At 40.4% G+C, this 17,997-nt stretch overlaps 1 protein-coding gene across 2 annotated transcripts in view; it reads right to left on the minus strand.

Moving 5' to 3' along the window:
* Positions 1–17,997, minus strand: part of GRIN3A (glutamate ionotropic receptor NMDA type subunit 3A) — a 147,641-nt gene that overhangs the window by 26,125 nt on the left and 103,519 nt on the right. For both annotated transcript variants that reach the window (XM_074361922.1, XM_010952959.3), the window contains exons 5-6: positions 16,795–16,910; positions 8,700–8,851 (exon numbers count right to left, since the gene is read on the minus strand). In XM_074361922.1, coding sequence (XP_074218023.1) covers positions 8,700–8,851; positions 16,795–16,910 — 268 coding nt within the window. The remainder of the gene's footprint in view (positions 1–8,699; positions 8,852–16,794; positions 16,911–17,997) is intronic.

A 17,997-nucleotide genomic window follows, 5' to 3' on the forward strand; every position in this document is an offset into this window, starting at 1 on the left:
TACTACTTAGCACTGGGAACAATTAGGAAGGAGTCCCGTTTCATGTGATTTCCCCACAGATTTAAGGGTATGGAAATCTGAAAAAGTGGGAGGAAGACTGTCTCTTACAATAGTCTTAATCATTTTGAGCACTGTTTACACCTTTTAGTTGCACAGCAAATAATGTTCATAAATATTCATGAGTTCACTGAATTCCACCAGGGGAAAAGCAAGGACTATTAACAGTACATGGTCCGGGGTATAACTAATGCCCAAGCATCTCCCGTATATAAAAGAGGAGCCCCTTATTCCAGGAGATCTGTTTATTTGGTCATTAGCAAGGGTGAAGGGGGGCAATTGCTGGAATTAATTTTCACTATCAGAATTTAAAGTTCTGTCATTTATAGTAACCAAAGAGCAACAGAGAAGCAGCCCTAGTTTTGTGACTGATACGGGGTAAGGAGAAAACAAGATTAGAGAACTGCAGGTCTCTAACCTGTCCACCCAGCACCCTGACTTTGAAATATCATTGACCATATTTAAAGAAAATAGTTACTGTTTCTTTAAGTGCAGGCTAATGGTTTCTATAAGCCACTTCCATATTTTCCCACTCAAACCTAGGAGCTGAGTTGGAAAAAAGGAATAACATGATACTGTAAAAGCTGATTAATCCAGCACATTGAAAGATAGAAAATTCCAGAATCATGTATTTTTCAAGTTGTTCCCAAGAAAGCCTTCCATTCTATAACATGTAAGTAATAAATAAAAGGACGTTTATGTTGGAATAATAAGATGCTTCTGCTTCTTTTGGAGATGGGTCCAGGAGTAATTTCTGTAACTTCTTGCATGTGTTTATTATTTACCAAATATTTTTTCTTCTGTGTGCATAGCTCTATACTCTGGGAAGGGGGAAGGAACATTTGTTAAGCCAGGTGTTCTCCATAAACTATCTCAATGAATATATTTTACTGCTTACAAGCACACTCTTATTACCCCCAGTTTGGGGGTGAGGATGTGAAGTTTTAGAAGTTTCACGGCTGGCATAGACACAGCGATGGAACTGGGAGCCAAACCCTGGTTATGTCCACTTCCAGAGCTGAAATTCTGTTTTTCCAGACTGCCTTCCACACAGAGACTAGAAAGGATGTGGTCACCTTCACAGAGGTAACAGGGGGCTACAAGGCAGAACACAGGAACAAAAGCCTATAATTTACTCCCAGGTCTGGGCTGTGGCTGCATAACAAGTGGGCCAGGGAGGGTGGCCACCTCTAATTCTATAATCCCTGAGGAGGGCACCCCTAAAAGTACATGGAGTCCTGTCGGTCCAGCATGGTTGGGTGTGGTGTCTCTGGAGGGTGGGGCCAAACTGCATTGCTTATAATTTCATGCCTCGGTATCTTGCTCATGCTGTGACCGGAGGGCTCTTCCCTCCACAGGGGGTTCCCTCCTCCAGAAACCCTTCTCTGATTCCCTCTGTTCTTCCATGAGTGAACCATGGGCTTGCCCGTGTCACCATTCCACCTTGCATCTTCTCCTGCTGCTGTCCCTGTGAGGCGTGGTCTAGGGGTCCACGATGAGCTGCCTGTGAGCTCTGTATTCATCTCTGCATCGGTTGTACTTGGTGTGGGGCTGGCACACAGGGGCTCAATATATTTTGCTGACGGATAAATGAATGAATGGATGGATGGATGGATGGATGGATGGATGAATCTATTCTGGTAGTGGAGTAGAAGAAGGTGATGCCTTTCTGAGCCTGGCCTCCCTTTCCTCATGCACAGTTCCACTCCACATCATAAAAGGACACACGTACAGCTTTGTGTTTCTTCAGGTTTCCAGAAAGCTCTACCTGGATAGGTTCCACCTGACCTTATGCGTGGCTTAAATATTAAACTTAATTACCTAGGCTATTCCAAGGGAAGCACTCAACTGTCAAGGTGGTTCCTGACTTAACACAGGTTTTCAATTTAAAGCAATCTACAGTCATTAACTCTCCTTGCCTCCCCATAACTTTCATCAGGTTGAATAGCAGACGGGGACATTTTAAATTGAAAAAGGAAGGAACAGGGATGAGAGGGGCAGGAGGCTGTTGAGAGGTGACCTAGTTGTCAAAAGCAGAAAAGACTGCATTAAAACCCACCCGTCCCCCACCCACATACCATTCCATTTGGGTCTTTAAAGATAAACAGAGAAAACTGACAGGCTTCTTGACGTGGCTTGTGTGATCTATTTGGCTTTCAGTGTATGGTTAACTACCTCATTCTTCCTCCTCACAAAAAATTAACAGGGGGAAGGATGGATCTGCCATGAGAAAGCTCCATCTTCTCAGTGAACAAATATCGGTAAGTTTCACACTAGATGTACGTTTCAGTGGTCAGGGGCAGTGGTCAGGGATGGAGAGCCCACACTGGAGGTCAGTCAGTTCACCAGTCTCCTCTGTGTCCCAGGGTCCAGGTCTTAAGATAGTTAGATCAGGATCCCTCTAAATGCACCTGCTTGAGAACCACAGCATTCTCTAAGCCAGGCATGCTGCACAGTTCAGTCTGAAGGGCAGGAAACAGGTTTATCAGAACTTAGTGATTTGCTGAAGGTCACTCGGTTCATGGCAGAGTCAGGACGAATATGATAACAACCATCCTCTCAGCACCGACCACACATCAGACACTAATGCACATTCTCTCTGTTCCTTACACCAAGCCCAATTGTCAAATATCATCCTCTCCATTGTGCAGAGGAGGAAACTTAGAGAGGTTAAGTACCTCGGGTTCGTGCCTTTTACAAGTGCATATTTTGACACCGTGGTTATTTTTACATTTGCACCTCTACAGTGCTAAAGACAAACCATTTAAACTTCAGCTTAAAAAATTTACCTAATAGTGAGCTTCACAAACATCTTCACTCCATCCCTGCCCTGTGGCCCCATCCCTTATTGGATGATGTTCAGGAATGGGGATGCCAAGGATGGATAAGATCAAGAGTGAATTAAAAGTCACGTTGGGGTTAGTAATGGGGTGAGGTTAAGGACTGAGTAAATTCAGGGGCAGGGTGAGGGTCAAGTTGAAGGTGAGGTCATGGATGGATGAAATGGGGCAATTTCCTAATGTGTACTTTCCTTAATAATTAAAAAACACGGAAAAGCATAATGGTTTATTTTTACACTGTTCCCAAATTTACTTCTCCTTTTCCCTACCCCATGTAAGTGAGGTCTCTGGATTCCTGAGATAGCACTCTCTTCACTGCAATGTTAGACCTCTTGCTTAGTGCATATTTGTTTCCCTAAGCCCTCAGTAACAACGCAAGGAGACCCATGGGTTCAGAGGCAGAAAACCTTGCAAGAAATGGATTCAGCTGAGGCTCAGAAAGATTCAGTAATTTTCCTAAGGACATAAAGCTGTCTCCTTACAGTAATGGTAGAACAAGGGTGGTCTGACTCTCGAGACCAAGGTCATTCCAGTGACTTGGTTGTCCTCTCTCCTTCCTGATCAGTGTAGGGCATGATCTCCCTGCAGGATGGACCTCTGCCTGCAGGTGCAGACACTGCACATTCTAGATGGTCAGGCTGCAGGCACTCTTCCTTGGCTGGCCCTATCCCCACATTCACCTTCCATGAGGGGCTGTGCTGGACATTCCTTTGACCTTCCAGGTCCACTCTCCACCTCTCCCCATCCCACTTTGTGCCCTGGGGAGGTCCCCTATGGACCACACTGACAGGCTTCCTTGACCTAAGGCAGTGGCTGAAGATGGGAGGGCGGCAGGAGACTAAGGTCAGGTATTTACTCCTGGGTTTCTCTTAGCCAGGTCACAACCAAAGGCTACGGGTCTTGTTAGAGTGCTGTTTCCTGTGCCTCCTTGGGTTCTAGGGGTGGATCTATCCTTTTTTCCTTTGAGCTAAGGGGTGGTAATTGCTCCCTCACCTTACCTGACCCGGGAGACTGCACTGTTTCTGTTGGTTTCCTTAATCCATACCCCTGCAAATAGTTTCCTGAAAGCTCTCCCCAGACTGTTTGAGTGTGCTATCCATTCCCAGCCCAAACTGCTTCCTCTTCCTTCTTTACTATTCCCAGTTGGCTAACACGTGCACTATTCAACCCATTATTTAAAGGAGACTTTCAAAAAGAGGTACCATCATATATCTTAATAATTCCTTGAAGAATTGGGGGAGTTTGCTAAGCTGTGATCTGCTGCCTTCCTCTTCCTGGCTTGCAAATAACAGATTTCACAAAACTGTTGTCCTGGAACTAGTAAGTGATTGAAAAAAAAATTACAGTTTCTTGCTGAGTCAAAGGAAACTGAAGGAAATTTAAAGCTTGCCATAGGTTTTCCCCACGGAATGTACCAACAATGAGTCTACTGTGGGCAGAGGCACAGTTGTGCTAGGAGGATGGTGAAGAAGCACCTGAGGTCGACGTAAAATTCCTCTCTGAAAGCTGCAGCAGTCTGGTCTGCAGAATTGGACCTGAAATTTCCTAGGTGACTCTGGGGAGCAGATAAAGCCCTAGAACTGAAAAAAAAAATGAGTTTATCCTCCAGAGGGGCTGCAGCCAGACAGCTCTGGGCTTGCCAAGAGATGGGAGGTGAATAGATCAGTGTTCTCACAGAGGACTAAATATTAATGTCCAACTATGAGAAATGGGTAGAAAAAAGCATCTTTCATGTCATGTTACCAGGTGCCTGCATATCATTCATTAGCCAAATGAGTCTTTTTCTTGGAGTGAAAGGGTGTTTAATTACTTTGTGGCAGCATACATAGACTAGGACTGTACCTGGAAATGGGCTTCCTCAAGAGCACCTGTCGGGAGAGGCAGCCTCCAGAGCATACCTGTTTCTTCTGTACTGTGCTCGGCACCCACACCCCCCCCACCCCCAGGGCAGGGAATGAAGGAGGAGGAATATGTTCATTAAACTGCCATTTTATTAACTCCTCACAAGAAGCCACTGAACAGATGAAGAAGCCGAGACTGAGGCGGGTTAGCGATTTTCCCAAGGCAAGTGGATGGGAGAGACAGGCTTCAAATACTGCTTGTCTGATTTCAAATCCAGTCCCAGTTTCTCTACACTAACAGCCCAGCCGTACAAATGTCAAATGTATGACATTTGAGGCAAAAGGGATGGCAAGCAAAGCACTGACAAGCATGCTTCCTTCTTCTGACCTTTCCTGGGAGAAAGCTTAAACAAACAAACAAAAACCACCACCACCGCCACCAAAAAGCATTACTGGAGACTCAGGGATCGAGCGAAGGGAAGTCGGGCAGGTGGAGGGACTTCACGGAGGAGACCAAGCTCAGCCAAGTTTCATTTAGGACTAATTTCATTTAATTACATCGTACCTTTGGGTTCTGTGAGGGTGACGTCCTGCAATTCTGTCTTAGGTTGTTCAAGACAAAAGTGCTAGTCAGCGCACAAGGATGTGCACCACTGTCTAAATGCACACAGGTGAGCATCACTGTAAAGCAGTTTGTTATCGCACAGACCAGACTACGCTGTGGTGCAGACCACCATCCCTGAGAAACAACAGCTCCACATGTGTTCACAACATCCTCCAAGGCCGGGGGTGGCCTCTTATCTCTACACATACAAATGCTATCAAATCTTCCTACATTTTTGTCTCTGAAGTTCCGATTAAGGGTACACCTCTCTTCCATTTTTATTCCCACCTCTCTCATGCTTCCAAATCCAGCCGACCTAGAAAGTGCGTCCGGGATTGTTTTAACAATCATAATGTGATCTTGATATCACCCTCTTATCCAACTGCTTCCAGCTCACTACATGCAGAATTTCCCAAATGCCTCTCCTCTAAATATGGCCCATTAAAAAGCACGCTTGAAAAAAAAATGTGGAGTATTTTGCATGCATCATCTGAGCAGTTTATGGCTTTTGCTGAGTATCTGCTTGTTTTTCAAAATCTGTTCTTTTTTACCCACACTTAATTTGGTTTTGTTTGAAATTCCTGATAAATCCATACAGCCCTGGAACAGTTATGTTGAAACCTCAACATCTTTAAGAATGTAAGTGACCTTGTGGTTATCAAATTTGGTTACCATACCTGACTTCATCTTCATCACAGTCCTACAGAGTAGATGTTATCATGCCCAATTTGCAGGCACTGAGGCTCAGAATGGCCAAGTAACACGTTTTCTATCACATGGGCTGTGGGGTTCAAACAAGAACTGTCTCCAACACAGGGAGAGGAAGTATTAATGCTATATACTATAATAGTATTATTTACTATTTACTGTGCCAGTTTTTTTTTTTTTTGGCTAGGTCTTTCCATAAATAATCTCTTATTTTCAGAACAAAATGATAAGGGAGTTTTTATCATATCCATTCATGGATGAAGAAACTCAGACTTAAGAGCAGTTAAGTCATTCAGTTGTCAATTAGTCGAGCCAGGATGCAAGTGCCAAAATGTACGGCTTCACATTTATCGTGCTGTGTGTTAGATATTTCACACTGGAATAAATTTATTTTTGTTAGTGGTTGTTAGTCTCCAAAGGTATGTTCCCCTCTGCGTACCTAGGTGGAGTTAGTTGAGTCTGAAGAGCCCTGCACCCTCACACTTGCCCTTGGGAGCCAGACGGTCCCTCCAGCTGATGTCTTGGTTTGATGGTCTTCTGAAATGGCACAGCCTACAGGTGTGCTTGTGATGTGGGAGGTGCAAATCGTTCCGTATTGCTGGCTTTGGTGACATGAGTGGGAGGCTGATTTCGTCTTGTGTAATGTCTTACTGTCAACTTTGAATCACTTGGAGATTTTGGCTTGAGTTAACTATGGTCACAACGAATGGTAGGAAATGCCAAACAATTATTGCTTTGCACAATTTAAGCAATTGGGTGGTTTATTTTCTTGGCTGAACTAATTCAGCTCACTAGCGTAAGCCCAATTTTATTTATTTTTTTTTAGGAAAAGCCATGGAAATATCTTCAAATAAAGATAAAAATGCTTGCCTTACAGGGTTGTAGTGAGAACTAATGAGTTAATGTCCATAATACAGTTTTTGTCACATGGTAAGAAACAGCATGCTACCTCCCTAATTCCTCATTTTCCTCTCTGCTTCCTTTAAATCTTGGCTCAGTGACCATCTTCTCAATGAGATATAAGATGAGATTATAAAGGAAGATATGATTCAGATTGCATCAGGGACTAGGGAAAGGTTCTGAAGATGGGAGATTTCAGCTGGGAGTTTCTAATGAGAAGGCATTAACTGGGTAAACGTCAGGGGAAGGATCTGGGAAGGGGAATGCAATAGCATGTGCTCAAGGCAGGAGAGCCACTGGTGTATCTCCATCGGAAATGCCCATTGTCGTGGGGGTGTAAGGAGCCAGGACGAAAGTGACATGAGATGAAGATGAAGAAACAGGCAAGGTCAAGTTCCACAGGGCACTGTAGGCCACGTTCAGCATTTCAGATTGTGCCCTAATTAACACGGGAAGCCATCGCAGGCTTCTAACGTAGGATAGTGATCTGCCATGTGGAAAACAAATTGGAGAAAGGCAGGCATGAAAACAGAGAGACCAGTTAGGGGACTTCTGCAGTGGTCCAAGGTGAGGGATGATGGCTTAGACTAGAGCGGTAACAGTGGAGATGACAATAAGTGGGCATATTTGAGACATGTTTTACAGAAGGAAAAGATCTGGCTTGCTGATGGATGCAGAAGGTGAGATGTGGGAGGCAGTGAGGATCCCTGCCAGTTTCTGGGATGAGTAACTTGATGGACAGAGGTGCCATGACCCAAGATGTGAAGCACAGGAGGAAATGCAGACTTAGGAGAGAAGATCAAGGGTTCAGTTTTGACAAGGCAAATGTGAGATGCCTGTAAGATATTCAAGTGGAGATGTCACATAGAAAGGTAGATGTATGGTTCTGGAGCTCAGAAGACAAGTCTGTGGTGAAATAATACAAACTTGAAAGTTGTTGGCAAATAGAGGCTATTTGAAGCCAATATTGCTGGGTTTAGATTTTTTTTTTTAAATGTCAGGCCGACCTTGTACTGCTTTATTTGGCTTCTCTTTTAAATACTGGAGCCTGTGGTTCTTGTTACACCTTTTAGTCTCCTGTCTTAATCATCTAATTTTCTGGCTCACTTTGCAGGTTTCTTTCTAATTACATCACAAAGGCAGAGAACTGCAGTAGAAAGATGGAGGTTCTGACTATCTGTGTGCCTTGGGCAAATCACTTAGGATCTCTGGATATTAGTTTCCCAACTGTAAAAGAAGGGTTGCTTTCATTGTGAAAAATCTAGGATTTGTAATCTAAGAATTACCAGTTATAAGGTAATATCTATTTCTCTAAACCCACAAAGGACTCATCCCTGGACCTCTGGGAAGTTGGTTTTGATTAGATCTTCAGGATATCCTGCAGCCCACATCATGACCAGCAATTATTTAAACCAAACACTGTTAACGTCAATCTCAGAGACTGCTGTTGTAGTTCAGAACAACATTTCTTCTGCACTTGTGGGTATAGTATATAGGGAAAGAGCAGAAATTCAGACATTTACTCATCAAAAACAGCATCACAGTTAAATCTAAGACAGATTCGTCTTACTGGAGATTCCTATAGAACAGGTATGCTTCAAGTGAAGGTAGGAGTAATCCAAACATCATGGTGAGTCCCAGGAGATGTAAACACCTGGATTACTGACCACAAGACATAGGATAGCATTTCGCCATGTTCTTCAAGGTAAAGCTATACAAAGCATCGACATCACAGCAGTGTTTTCTTACCTCAGTGACAGCGAAACTTCTCTTCCCGCAGGGAACCACCTTGTACCACTTGTCATGCAGCACGTCCATAAACCCATGTGACTTGTATTGACTGATCAGCTCGGATATATTGGAGGTCAGGGGAGAGCTGGGAGGGAGACCAATGCCATATCCTAGAAGAAAATAAAATCTTAGATGAGTTTTTCACCTGACAGTTTTCTGAGATGTTGCCACCACGCTTGTGCGATGTTGCCGTCAGACCTGGTAACAAGGGCATGGTGAGCTTTCATCAGCTTTCCTTCAGAGGACTCAGAAATGTCCAAGGTATGATGACTTTGGATTCGCTGTCTCACTGAGTAAAAGAGATGGGTCTGGAAAGGAGAGGAATGAGCTGTGTATGGTGTACTAGGGGCACACTGTATCCCAAGGCCTTCTGCCCTTCCCTTCAAGATACTTCTCAGAAGCCATCTTTGAGGTCTTTACCAGGGCTAGGATTCCCTATCCACCTCTCCCAGAACCCCTCCTCTGCATCCTAAGTACACAAAATTAGATTAATTATAATCCCTGGTTTATGACATACTCTTGTTATCAGCCATGCATGACCTTCTTGTACTTTTATTTATTTATTTTCTGTTTTATTATCTTTTAGATTGAAGTATACTTTTTTTAAATTGAAGAATTTATTTTTTAATAACAGAATGAGACCATGTGAATGTACAATATTGCATGAGAACTAAAACATCAACAAAACTTGTCAAAAAAAAAAGTGTGATAATACCAAGTGTTGGAGCAAATATAGATCAATACGATCACTTATACACTGCTTGTGGGGAAGCAAATTGATGTACCCATTCTGGAAAACAGTTTATTACTTTGTATAGTTGAAGCTTTATATGCTCAAAGACGAGCAATTCTAAGTACATTCCTAAAGAACTCCTCCACAACCACACCAGGAGATTTGTACAAGAATGTTCTTCGAGGCATTGTTCTTAACAGCAAAAATTGGAAACAACTCAAATGTTCTTTGACAAGAGAATGGGTAAATAAGTTGCGAGGTATTTACACAATTGGGATTTTACACAGTGTGAAATGTATGAAGTAGAACTGCACGCAGTGACATGGATGACGCTTAGTAATACTGAGTGAAAAGAGATCAGTCCCAGAAGATTACAGTGTGAATCCACTGTGTGAATGTAAAAACATTCAAAAACAAAACAGTATAATTTTAGGAATTCCTATGTATGTGCTAAAAGTATGTGAGAAAAAAATCAAGGACATGATAAACCAAATATCTAGGACAATGCTTATTCAAGGTATGCGAGGCAGGGGAAAGGATGAAGGAGGAGGAAGAAGAAGATGTACTTTGTTATCAGTCTGATTAATTGGCTTGGACTCTGTATCCTCACTTGGTGTGGGGCTTTACTTGCCTTCCAAACTGTTAATTCACTGCTGATTTCTTTGATGAACCATGTGAAAGAACTAATTAACTAGTCACATTTGTCTTTAGCTATTGGATAGCATAGTCAAAAAAGGATGTACTGCCCCTGCCCTCAAGGTGACTGAGGAAGAGAAACTGAAAACATAGCTAGTTCCTTTTTTCACATATAAAGACTAAAAGGCTGTCAAAAATCCAAAGATATTTCATGGAAACAAATAGTTGGTATAATGATTCCATCTCACAATTTATATCCAAAGATAACTAGTTGTTGTTTTTGTTTTAATTAAAGATATGCAAATCCTTTTTATAAAAAATGAGGCTTAAGATAACTAATAGAGAGGAAATAAATAATACCAAAAAAATTTTGCATTTTAAAGAGCTGTGTGTTATTTTTTTCCCCTGATAATTTTGTTTGTTCCTTAACAATGGTGAGTCAAGGAAATGATGACAATGTCAAGAGCGTGACTAGAATTTTCCATTCAAAGAGCTATTTTGAGTGCCTGTTTTGTGCCTAGTAGTTCTGGTTTGAAAGGAAAGACTGACAATAAAAGACTTTACACGGGGCAGCCTGTTCTGCTGATGTTACCATTAAACAACACTTTAAAAAGATAATGGGTAAGTATAAGAAAGCAACTGGTTTTCTTTAGAAACTTTTAATATTATGAATGCCATTGACAATTCAGTTGCACAGACATCCATTCAGTAGCTATTTACATGTCAGGCACAATACTAGTCATGTGCATAATAACAGCCACTGACCAACTAACTCACACATTTGTTCATTCACTCAGTCATTCACTCAACAAACATCTACTGAGTCAACAGGCACTGTGTTAAGTGGCTGGGATTTAGTGGTGAGCAAGGGAAATTCGGTCCCTGCTGTCTTGGAGTACAGATGCTCTTAGGGAGATGGATGTTAAACAATGCACCACGTAACAATTATTTCATTACAATTGAGATAAGCACTTGAGGGAGGAGAACTGGGACATATACAAACGCAGCAGGAGGATGTGGAACTATCTGGTGGGTATGTGGTTGATGGTCAGAATAATTAGGCTGGTTTGCTGAATATTATTCCTTTTCTCCCCTCCAGGCAATAATTCTTCAACAATTTCAATTTCTAATGCTTATGGAGGGCTTACTAGACACAGAGTACTGCTTATAGTGAACTTTTTATGTTTATTACCTTACCCCATTTTGTAGATCACTCACTAGTCTAAGATTGTGTACTGGATTGTGGTATACCGTTCAGTTAAATCTCTCTGGGGTTCTAGTAATGAGAACTACAACATACTGAGCCCTACTGTGTGCCAGATACCATTCCACATGTATCTAACCCCTATAAGAACCCGTGCAGAATATGTGTTTTTAGAGACTTAAGGATTGAATAAGTAAATGGCCCAAGGTCACACAGCTCATAGTTGGCAAAGCTAGCAACTGAAATTAGGTCTGGTTGAGTCTAAAACCCATGTTCTTTCCACTTCATCCATTAAAGCATGTGACCAAGGCAAAGGAATACTTGACCGATTCCTCCCCTTCAAACAGGCCCTGTCACTACAGTCATATTGATGCAATCTCCCCAAACCAGGTGATGCAGTAAAAAACCACAATCGCCTAAACTGGTGGTTTGTTTTCAGCAGACACATCATATGCAGACTTTGTTTATAAACATGTTAATAAGTTATGTAAATATAGTGTTAAGCACAGCTCCAACTGGTTATATGATTATACATAGAGGAGGAAATTAACTAGCAAAGACCCTCCCTGACTATATTGTTTCTCTTAAAAATTCTCTTAAAGCCATTAATTCCAGCCATGGTTAGCATAATCATGGCAGAACTGTTTTTGTTTCTCATTTGCTAAGCATTCATTGCACTCCAAAAATATGTGAATGCTGTTCTGTCCCAGACACTCCGCCAAGTGTTGAGGAGGTTACGAAGTTAAATTAGACACTGAGTCTATCTATACAAAGCTCATGGTGGCACGGGGAGGTGAGGCAGACATAAGTAACTACACAGCATAGTAGGATGTTACAGAACTTCACCTGAGAAAAAAAGATAGGTGAGTCATAAACTCAATGAACGTAAGATACAACGACTAGGATGCAAAGAGGAGGGTGAATAAAACTGTGGAGTTCAGAGGAGAGAGAGACTGGTACCAGGTGTGAGGATGAGGAAGGAGTCTTTGATTCTTGATAGTGGTTATTTTGCATAGATGAGACAAAAATACACAAAAAGGTTTAAAAATCTGAAATTAATACTTATGATAAATTTACATATTCTAAAAATAGAATTTTGGCACTATCACAAAAGTATTAAAATTCCCTAAGGGAAAAAGCTATGCTGAAGTTGCAGAGTCATTTATCAAAAATCACTGCATAGGAAATAATAAATATTAAATCACTCCACTCCATCATGTCAAGGTTAATTTGTAATTGACCACTAAAAATAGATTACCATCCTTTTAGATTTTCTGTTTTAATACATATATTAAATATTGATATTTTAATAATTATTGGAATTAATAATTATTAGCTAATTAAAACAAACTATGCATATGGAACAAGGGGAGAAATAGAACAAAAAAGTTATGTGGTAATTAGAAGAGGTATTTGTTAAAAGACATATAATCATTTTTACTCAGAAATACAAAATAGTAAAACTTGAAGGTTTCATTTCTGTCCTCTTTATCAGTTGCTTTTCAAATTTGACTGTGTTCATTGGTCAAAGAATTCTTACTTTTAAATGGCTGATTCAACTTAGCAGCCCAAGTTGCTTTCATTATCATTAGAAGTGTGGCTTTGCAGTAAAGATGAGGTTGACTATTTTGTGGCTGATGGATGAAGCAAAATGAAATCCTTCAACCCTAAAGATGAAGGCTTCAGGCACCCTGGAAATTGGATACAGCTTAATAGCCCAAGAGAACAATTTTCAGAATAGAATCCTGATCTTTTCCCTGTGGATAAATCAGCTTTACTCAGCTAGGAGTGGTGGAAATATATTTTGGCTAGAAAATGTATAGTTAGAAATTCATAGACTACAAGAAGCATCCTGAAATGTGGTTGAAAAACAGATATCTTGAAAATAAGATCTTAGATTGGGTTAAAAAGCCTTCGGGAAGAAAGAGTAATTCAGTCTTGTGATCTGCCCTTGGAATACCATATTTAGTTACTCTGGGGCAATGGTTGAGAACATACTGGAATAGTCCCAATCATAAAAATGACTTTAAAAATGGGTTTCCCTTACCCCCAGCATATCAAAGTGGAGAGAGAAGTGTGTGCTGAGATATATGAAGGCTATCCACCCTGGAATAATTTTTTGGTGAATTGGTCTTAATCTATTAATTCAATATACTGAATAATAATAATTTATTGGGCACTTACTGTGTGCTTGCATATGCTTTACATGTATTACTTTACTTCATCTTCACAACTCTGTCATAGATGTACTACTCATAAACCCATTATGCAGATGAGGAACCTAAAGGTAGTGACTTGCCCAGTGTAGCACAGTTAGTAACAGAAACTCTATTCTAACCCAAGCACTCAGACTCCAGAGTTAGTGCTCCAATCACTGTATTAAATAATAAGTGGAAAGCAAGTTAAAGAACAAACTCAAAAAGGTCACAAATCATGACTGTGCAGTTTCATTACTCTTTCTTCTCATTTAACCTTTACTGTCTGCTAACTCCAGTGCATACATTTGGGATATATAATCATTTATCTCAACATTTTCTTTTTCACCAGAGCATACAATATGTCTTTGTGTCCCTGGTAATATAGTATTTATTATGACCAAGACTTTCCACATGCTCTTGAATTCATGATAGTTTTGGTTTACTGCACTGAGGACTCATGAAAAGGCTTCAAATTCAGTGTGGATTACAGTCTCATTTGCCTCCCCTTTACCGTTTAAGCCGTAAAGAAACGCAGAATGGTGCACTTCGGAGGGATGTTCAGTAGTCACACTGAGTTGGTGTAATGTCAATACTATATAGACTGAATGTACATTCAGCACGAAGGAATCAATGGATTTAGGTTTCCCTCCTAAGTTTCCAAAGTCATTTAAGCACTTAAGAAAGTGCATGCAGGCTTTAAGGGTGCTTTTTGATTATCTACACTAGTGAGTGAATTTTAGTAAGTGAATTAGGTACTTGTTTCAAATGAGTTATATAATAGGCAATACATCATTTATTACATCACTGTTATATGCCTTGCATTGTACTAAACCCTGTCAAAGGATACAGATAGACATGAAATGTTCCTGTAAGCTAAATGAGTAAAAATTGTTCATAAATCACTTTTATGGTATTTTTATGCTTACAGTCTAATTCATTAATAATAAAGTCCACACTTTTGTAAGTTCAAAAATCTAAATGTTGTTAAAGGAAAGCATATAATATTTTTAAAAATTTCATAAAGAGAGAAATATTCCCTAAAAATCTATGAGGTTAATTTTTATTTTTAAGTAGCAGTCAAAATTTTTACTAGTATCTCTATCATGTTTGTAACTTATAAGTATTCTCCTTTTGTGTTTTACCAAGTTCTGTTTTTAGGTTGCAAACTTGTTCATGGAGGCAGTATTAAATTAAATTTTCTGATTTGCACCTCACCCAGAATAAACCAGCAAATTTTTTTTTTCTTTAGAATAGGCCAACAACGATGAGAATGTTCTCTCTGTTCAACTCTGTAGTCTTTCGGCTCTCTTGCAGTGAGAGCGCTTCCATGCGCCACTTTGTATTTATGCCCTTTGAAAACAATGTGGTGTCTGGAGATGTTAGGGACTGCAAGACACTAAGTCTCAGGAGCACAGATGGAAATGTAAACAGGAAACCAGTGGGGAGTTAATTGTGTGGCATCTGGCACTGGGGTCTAGCAGAGGCAAACAAGCCATTTCACCACTGGTTTTTGACAAGCTAGGGTTTGCCTCCTGAAGACAGAGGTGGAAAATAGAGTCCCTCATTCTTTTGCCCACTACAAATGATTTATTGTTAACAGCTGCTAATGGCAAAAGGCACCTCAATTACCCAGTGAATCTAGGACAGAAAAAAAAAAGTAACACCCCTTCCATATCCCCAGATGCCACCAAAAATGAGAATTTTTCCATGGTTACATTAAAATGAGGTTATATAATGAATGCTCTTTGTTTTTCTAGTTTTTCTTTTTCTTTGCTTTTCTTTTTCTGCCTTGGAGTCTCAGACTGCAGTCTTTTATTCATATATATGTATAATTGAAGTGTAGTAAGTTTACAATGTGTCAATTTCTGGTGTACAACATAATAGTTCAGTCATACATGTACATATATATATTTGTTTTCATATTCTTTTTCATTATAGGTTACTACAAGATATTGAATATAGTTCCCTGTGCTGTACAGTATAAACTTGTTGCTTATCTATTTTATATATAGTAGTTAGTATCTGCAAATCTCGAACTCCCAAATTTATCCCTTCCCACCCCCTTCCCCTCTCTGGTAACCATAAGTTTGTTTTCTACGTCAGACTGTAGTCTTAATAGAAGATCACTACCACTAAATCTCTCTCTTCCTGAGTTCTATTCCTGGTTCAGGTGGAGGTCACTTTGCTTGGACCGGAGATTGATTTCTCTTAGGAGAAGGCTCAGAGAAACAGCATCAGTGGCTACGTTCTCAATCATCACAAAAATGAAGACTGAAGTAAAAAATTTGCTGATGTGCTCAGGGAGACAGAGACCAACTGTGGTTGGAAAATTGAAACAAGAATAGTCTTTATATACTAGTTAACATACAGGAAAGTACAGTTTTCTGGAAATAGGACTTGGGCTCCGTCACAGGATTGCTTCAAGTCAAAGTGTTTTCTGACAAGTGAGCATGGCTGTCTTGAGAAGCAGCATGTATTGTCAGAGGAGGGAAGCTGGGAATTGGGAGATGTGAAATTTGCTGATTCAAACTATCAGCTCCATATATCAACTGTTGTCCAGAATGAAAGGAGCTACTGACAAAGCAATCTTTCTTTGGTCCTGAAGTTTGATTGATTGGTTGAACAAGTTGGAAGCAAAAATTTACTGCCAGTGGGGAGAGACGGAAACCTGAGGTCCCAAACAAGGCTTTGCTTAGGACTCTTAGAGGTTACTAAACTACAGAAGTTGATTTTTTTCCCCCACTTATTTTCCAACTAACGGAAAAACATTTATTTAAGGAACATGAAATTTGGATTCTAATTCCAGTATTATCATTTAATTGTGTGATTATGAGAAAGTGATATAATGTCTGTGTGTTTTCTTGTGGATAAAAACAAGTAGATTGGACTAAATCAATTCCAGCTGTCAAACACAATCATTCTAGCTTTAGCATCAGCTTCATTAACAGGATTTTGCCATTAGAAAATACAGATCAAATTAAAACCAGACTCCCCACTTATTACACTGTGTCACCACTCCCAGATACCTAAAGCAACATCATTTGGGTAATAACGATGATGTTTTTGGTTGTTGTTTTTCTAACAATTGGATAAAAATATGTGGAGTAGGTGAACATTAAATACTTAACTTGAGCAACTGAATAGCTAAGTGCTTGTGAGTTGAAAACAAAAACAAGGGAAGAAAAATAACTCTTTGCCTCTGACGCTGGCATTTCTGACTTGCTAAGTTGGTACACTCAGCACATCTCAAGAGAAAGTGAATCAAGAATGACTGATTAATACCTTCTATGGCAAATGGCTTCCCCACGGTGAGAAGTTTGCAGTCAGCATCTACTGACACTTCATAATCCAGGAGGGCTTTGTCCATGATAAAGGCATCTAGTTTCACTGGATCATTCCTATATTTAAGACCAAGAGAAGAAAAGTGAAAAAAATGATCTATTAATAGACTCAAAACACTAAGGTTAACAGCTAGCTTTTGTTTAGGGAGCAGAAACCTGGAGAGTAAGGGCAGCATCGGCTGGGTAGCTGCTGACATCTCACTGACCTGCAGAGAACAGACCAGAAGAAACAGACACTCTTATAAGAGAACGTGACATCTTGCCTGTGGGTTCATCTGCCAGTTTCTTTCACTACTTCTAAATCCAACAACAAAGCCAGAGTGACTGTGAATTGAATGGGAAGGTGAATAGAGAAGGTTCATTTCTCTCACATTAACTAAACGACTTCTTTGTGTAGGCATTGTATTTACTGTTCTCCGTACATTTTACCCCACATAATGACTGTCAGGTGGGTGTTATTATCCCATTTTAACAGAAGAAGAAATTGAGACTCAGAGTCAAAGTAACTTGATCCATGTTACAGAGCCACTTAAGTGTCAGAGCCAGGGTCGGGGTGCCTCATTAATCAGTGTTTGAACATTCTGATTTCTTTCTGTCACCATCACTATCATAGTCTTCCGAGATCAAGCATTATTTCATCTTGAGGAGTACATATTAAGGAAATGCAAATAGGATATCTAGCTCTTCTGGGGAAAAGGGAGTTAAGATCTCTTCAAAGTCCATAGTCTGGTGTTCAATAAATGGAAGGGGAAGCATATATAATAGACATTTGTTGATCTGATTTTTTAATATATCTCCAGAGATCCATGTTTCACTCCCATCAGGCAATAATCATTTAAAGCAGGTGTTTCTGGACTGGATCAGTGAGTCAACTGAGGGATGGGCTCAAGATGCTAACAGACGCCTTGTGCCTCCTTTATGTGTTCTCCCCTTTTTTTGAATATAGGCACAGAGATGGTCCAGAGGAAGGCTGTCAGCATTGGCTGAGCTCCCACTTAGAAAGGGAGGAAGGAAGGAGGAGTTTCAAAGGGACTGTTTAAGGCGTATACAATGACTCCCGCTTTTAACCACCTCAAGTTCTTTTTGGAAAGGTATAGGACATACAATCCATTTAATAAAGGCTTTCTGACCCTCAGGGCTGACC

Source organism: Camelus bactrianus, chromosome 4, assembly GCF_048773025.1.
Source record: "Camelus bactrianus isolate YW-2024 breed Bactrian camel chromosome 4, ASM4877302v1, whole genome shotgun sequence".
Classification (NCBI taxonomy): domain Eukaryota; kingdom Metazoa; phylum Chordata; class Mammalia; order Artiodactyla; family Camelidae; genus Camelus; species Camelus bactrianus.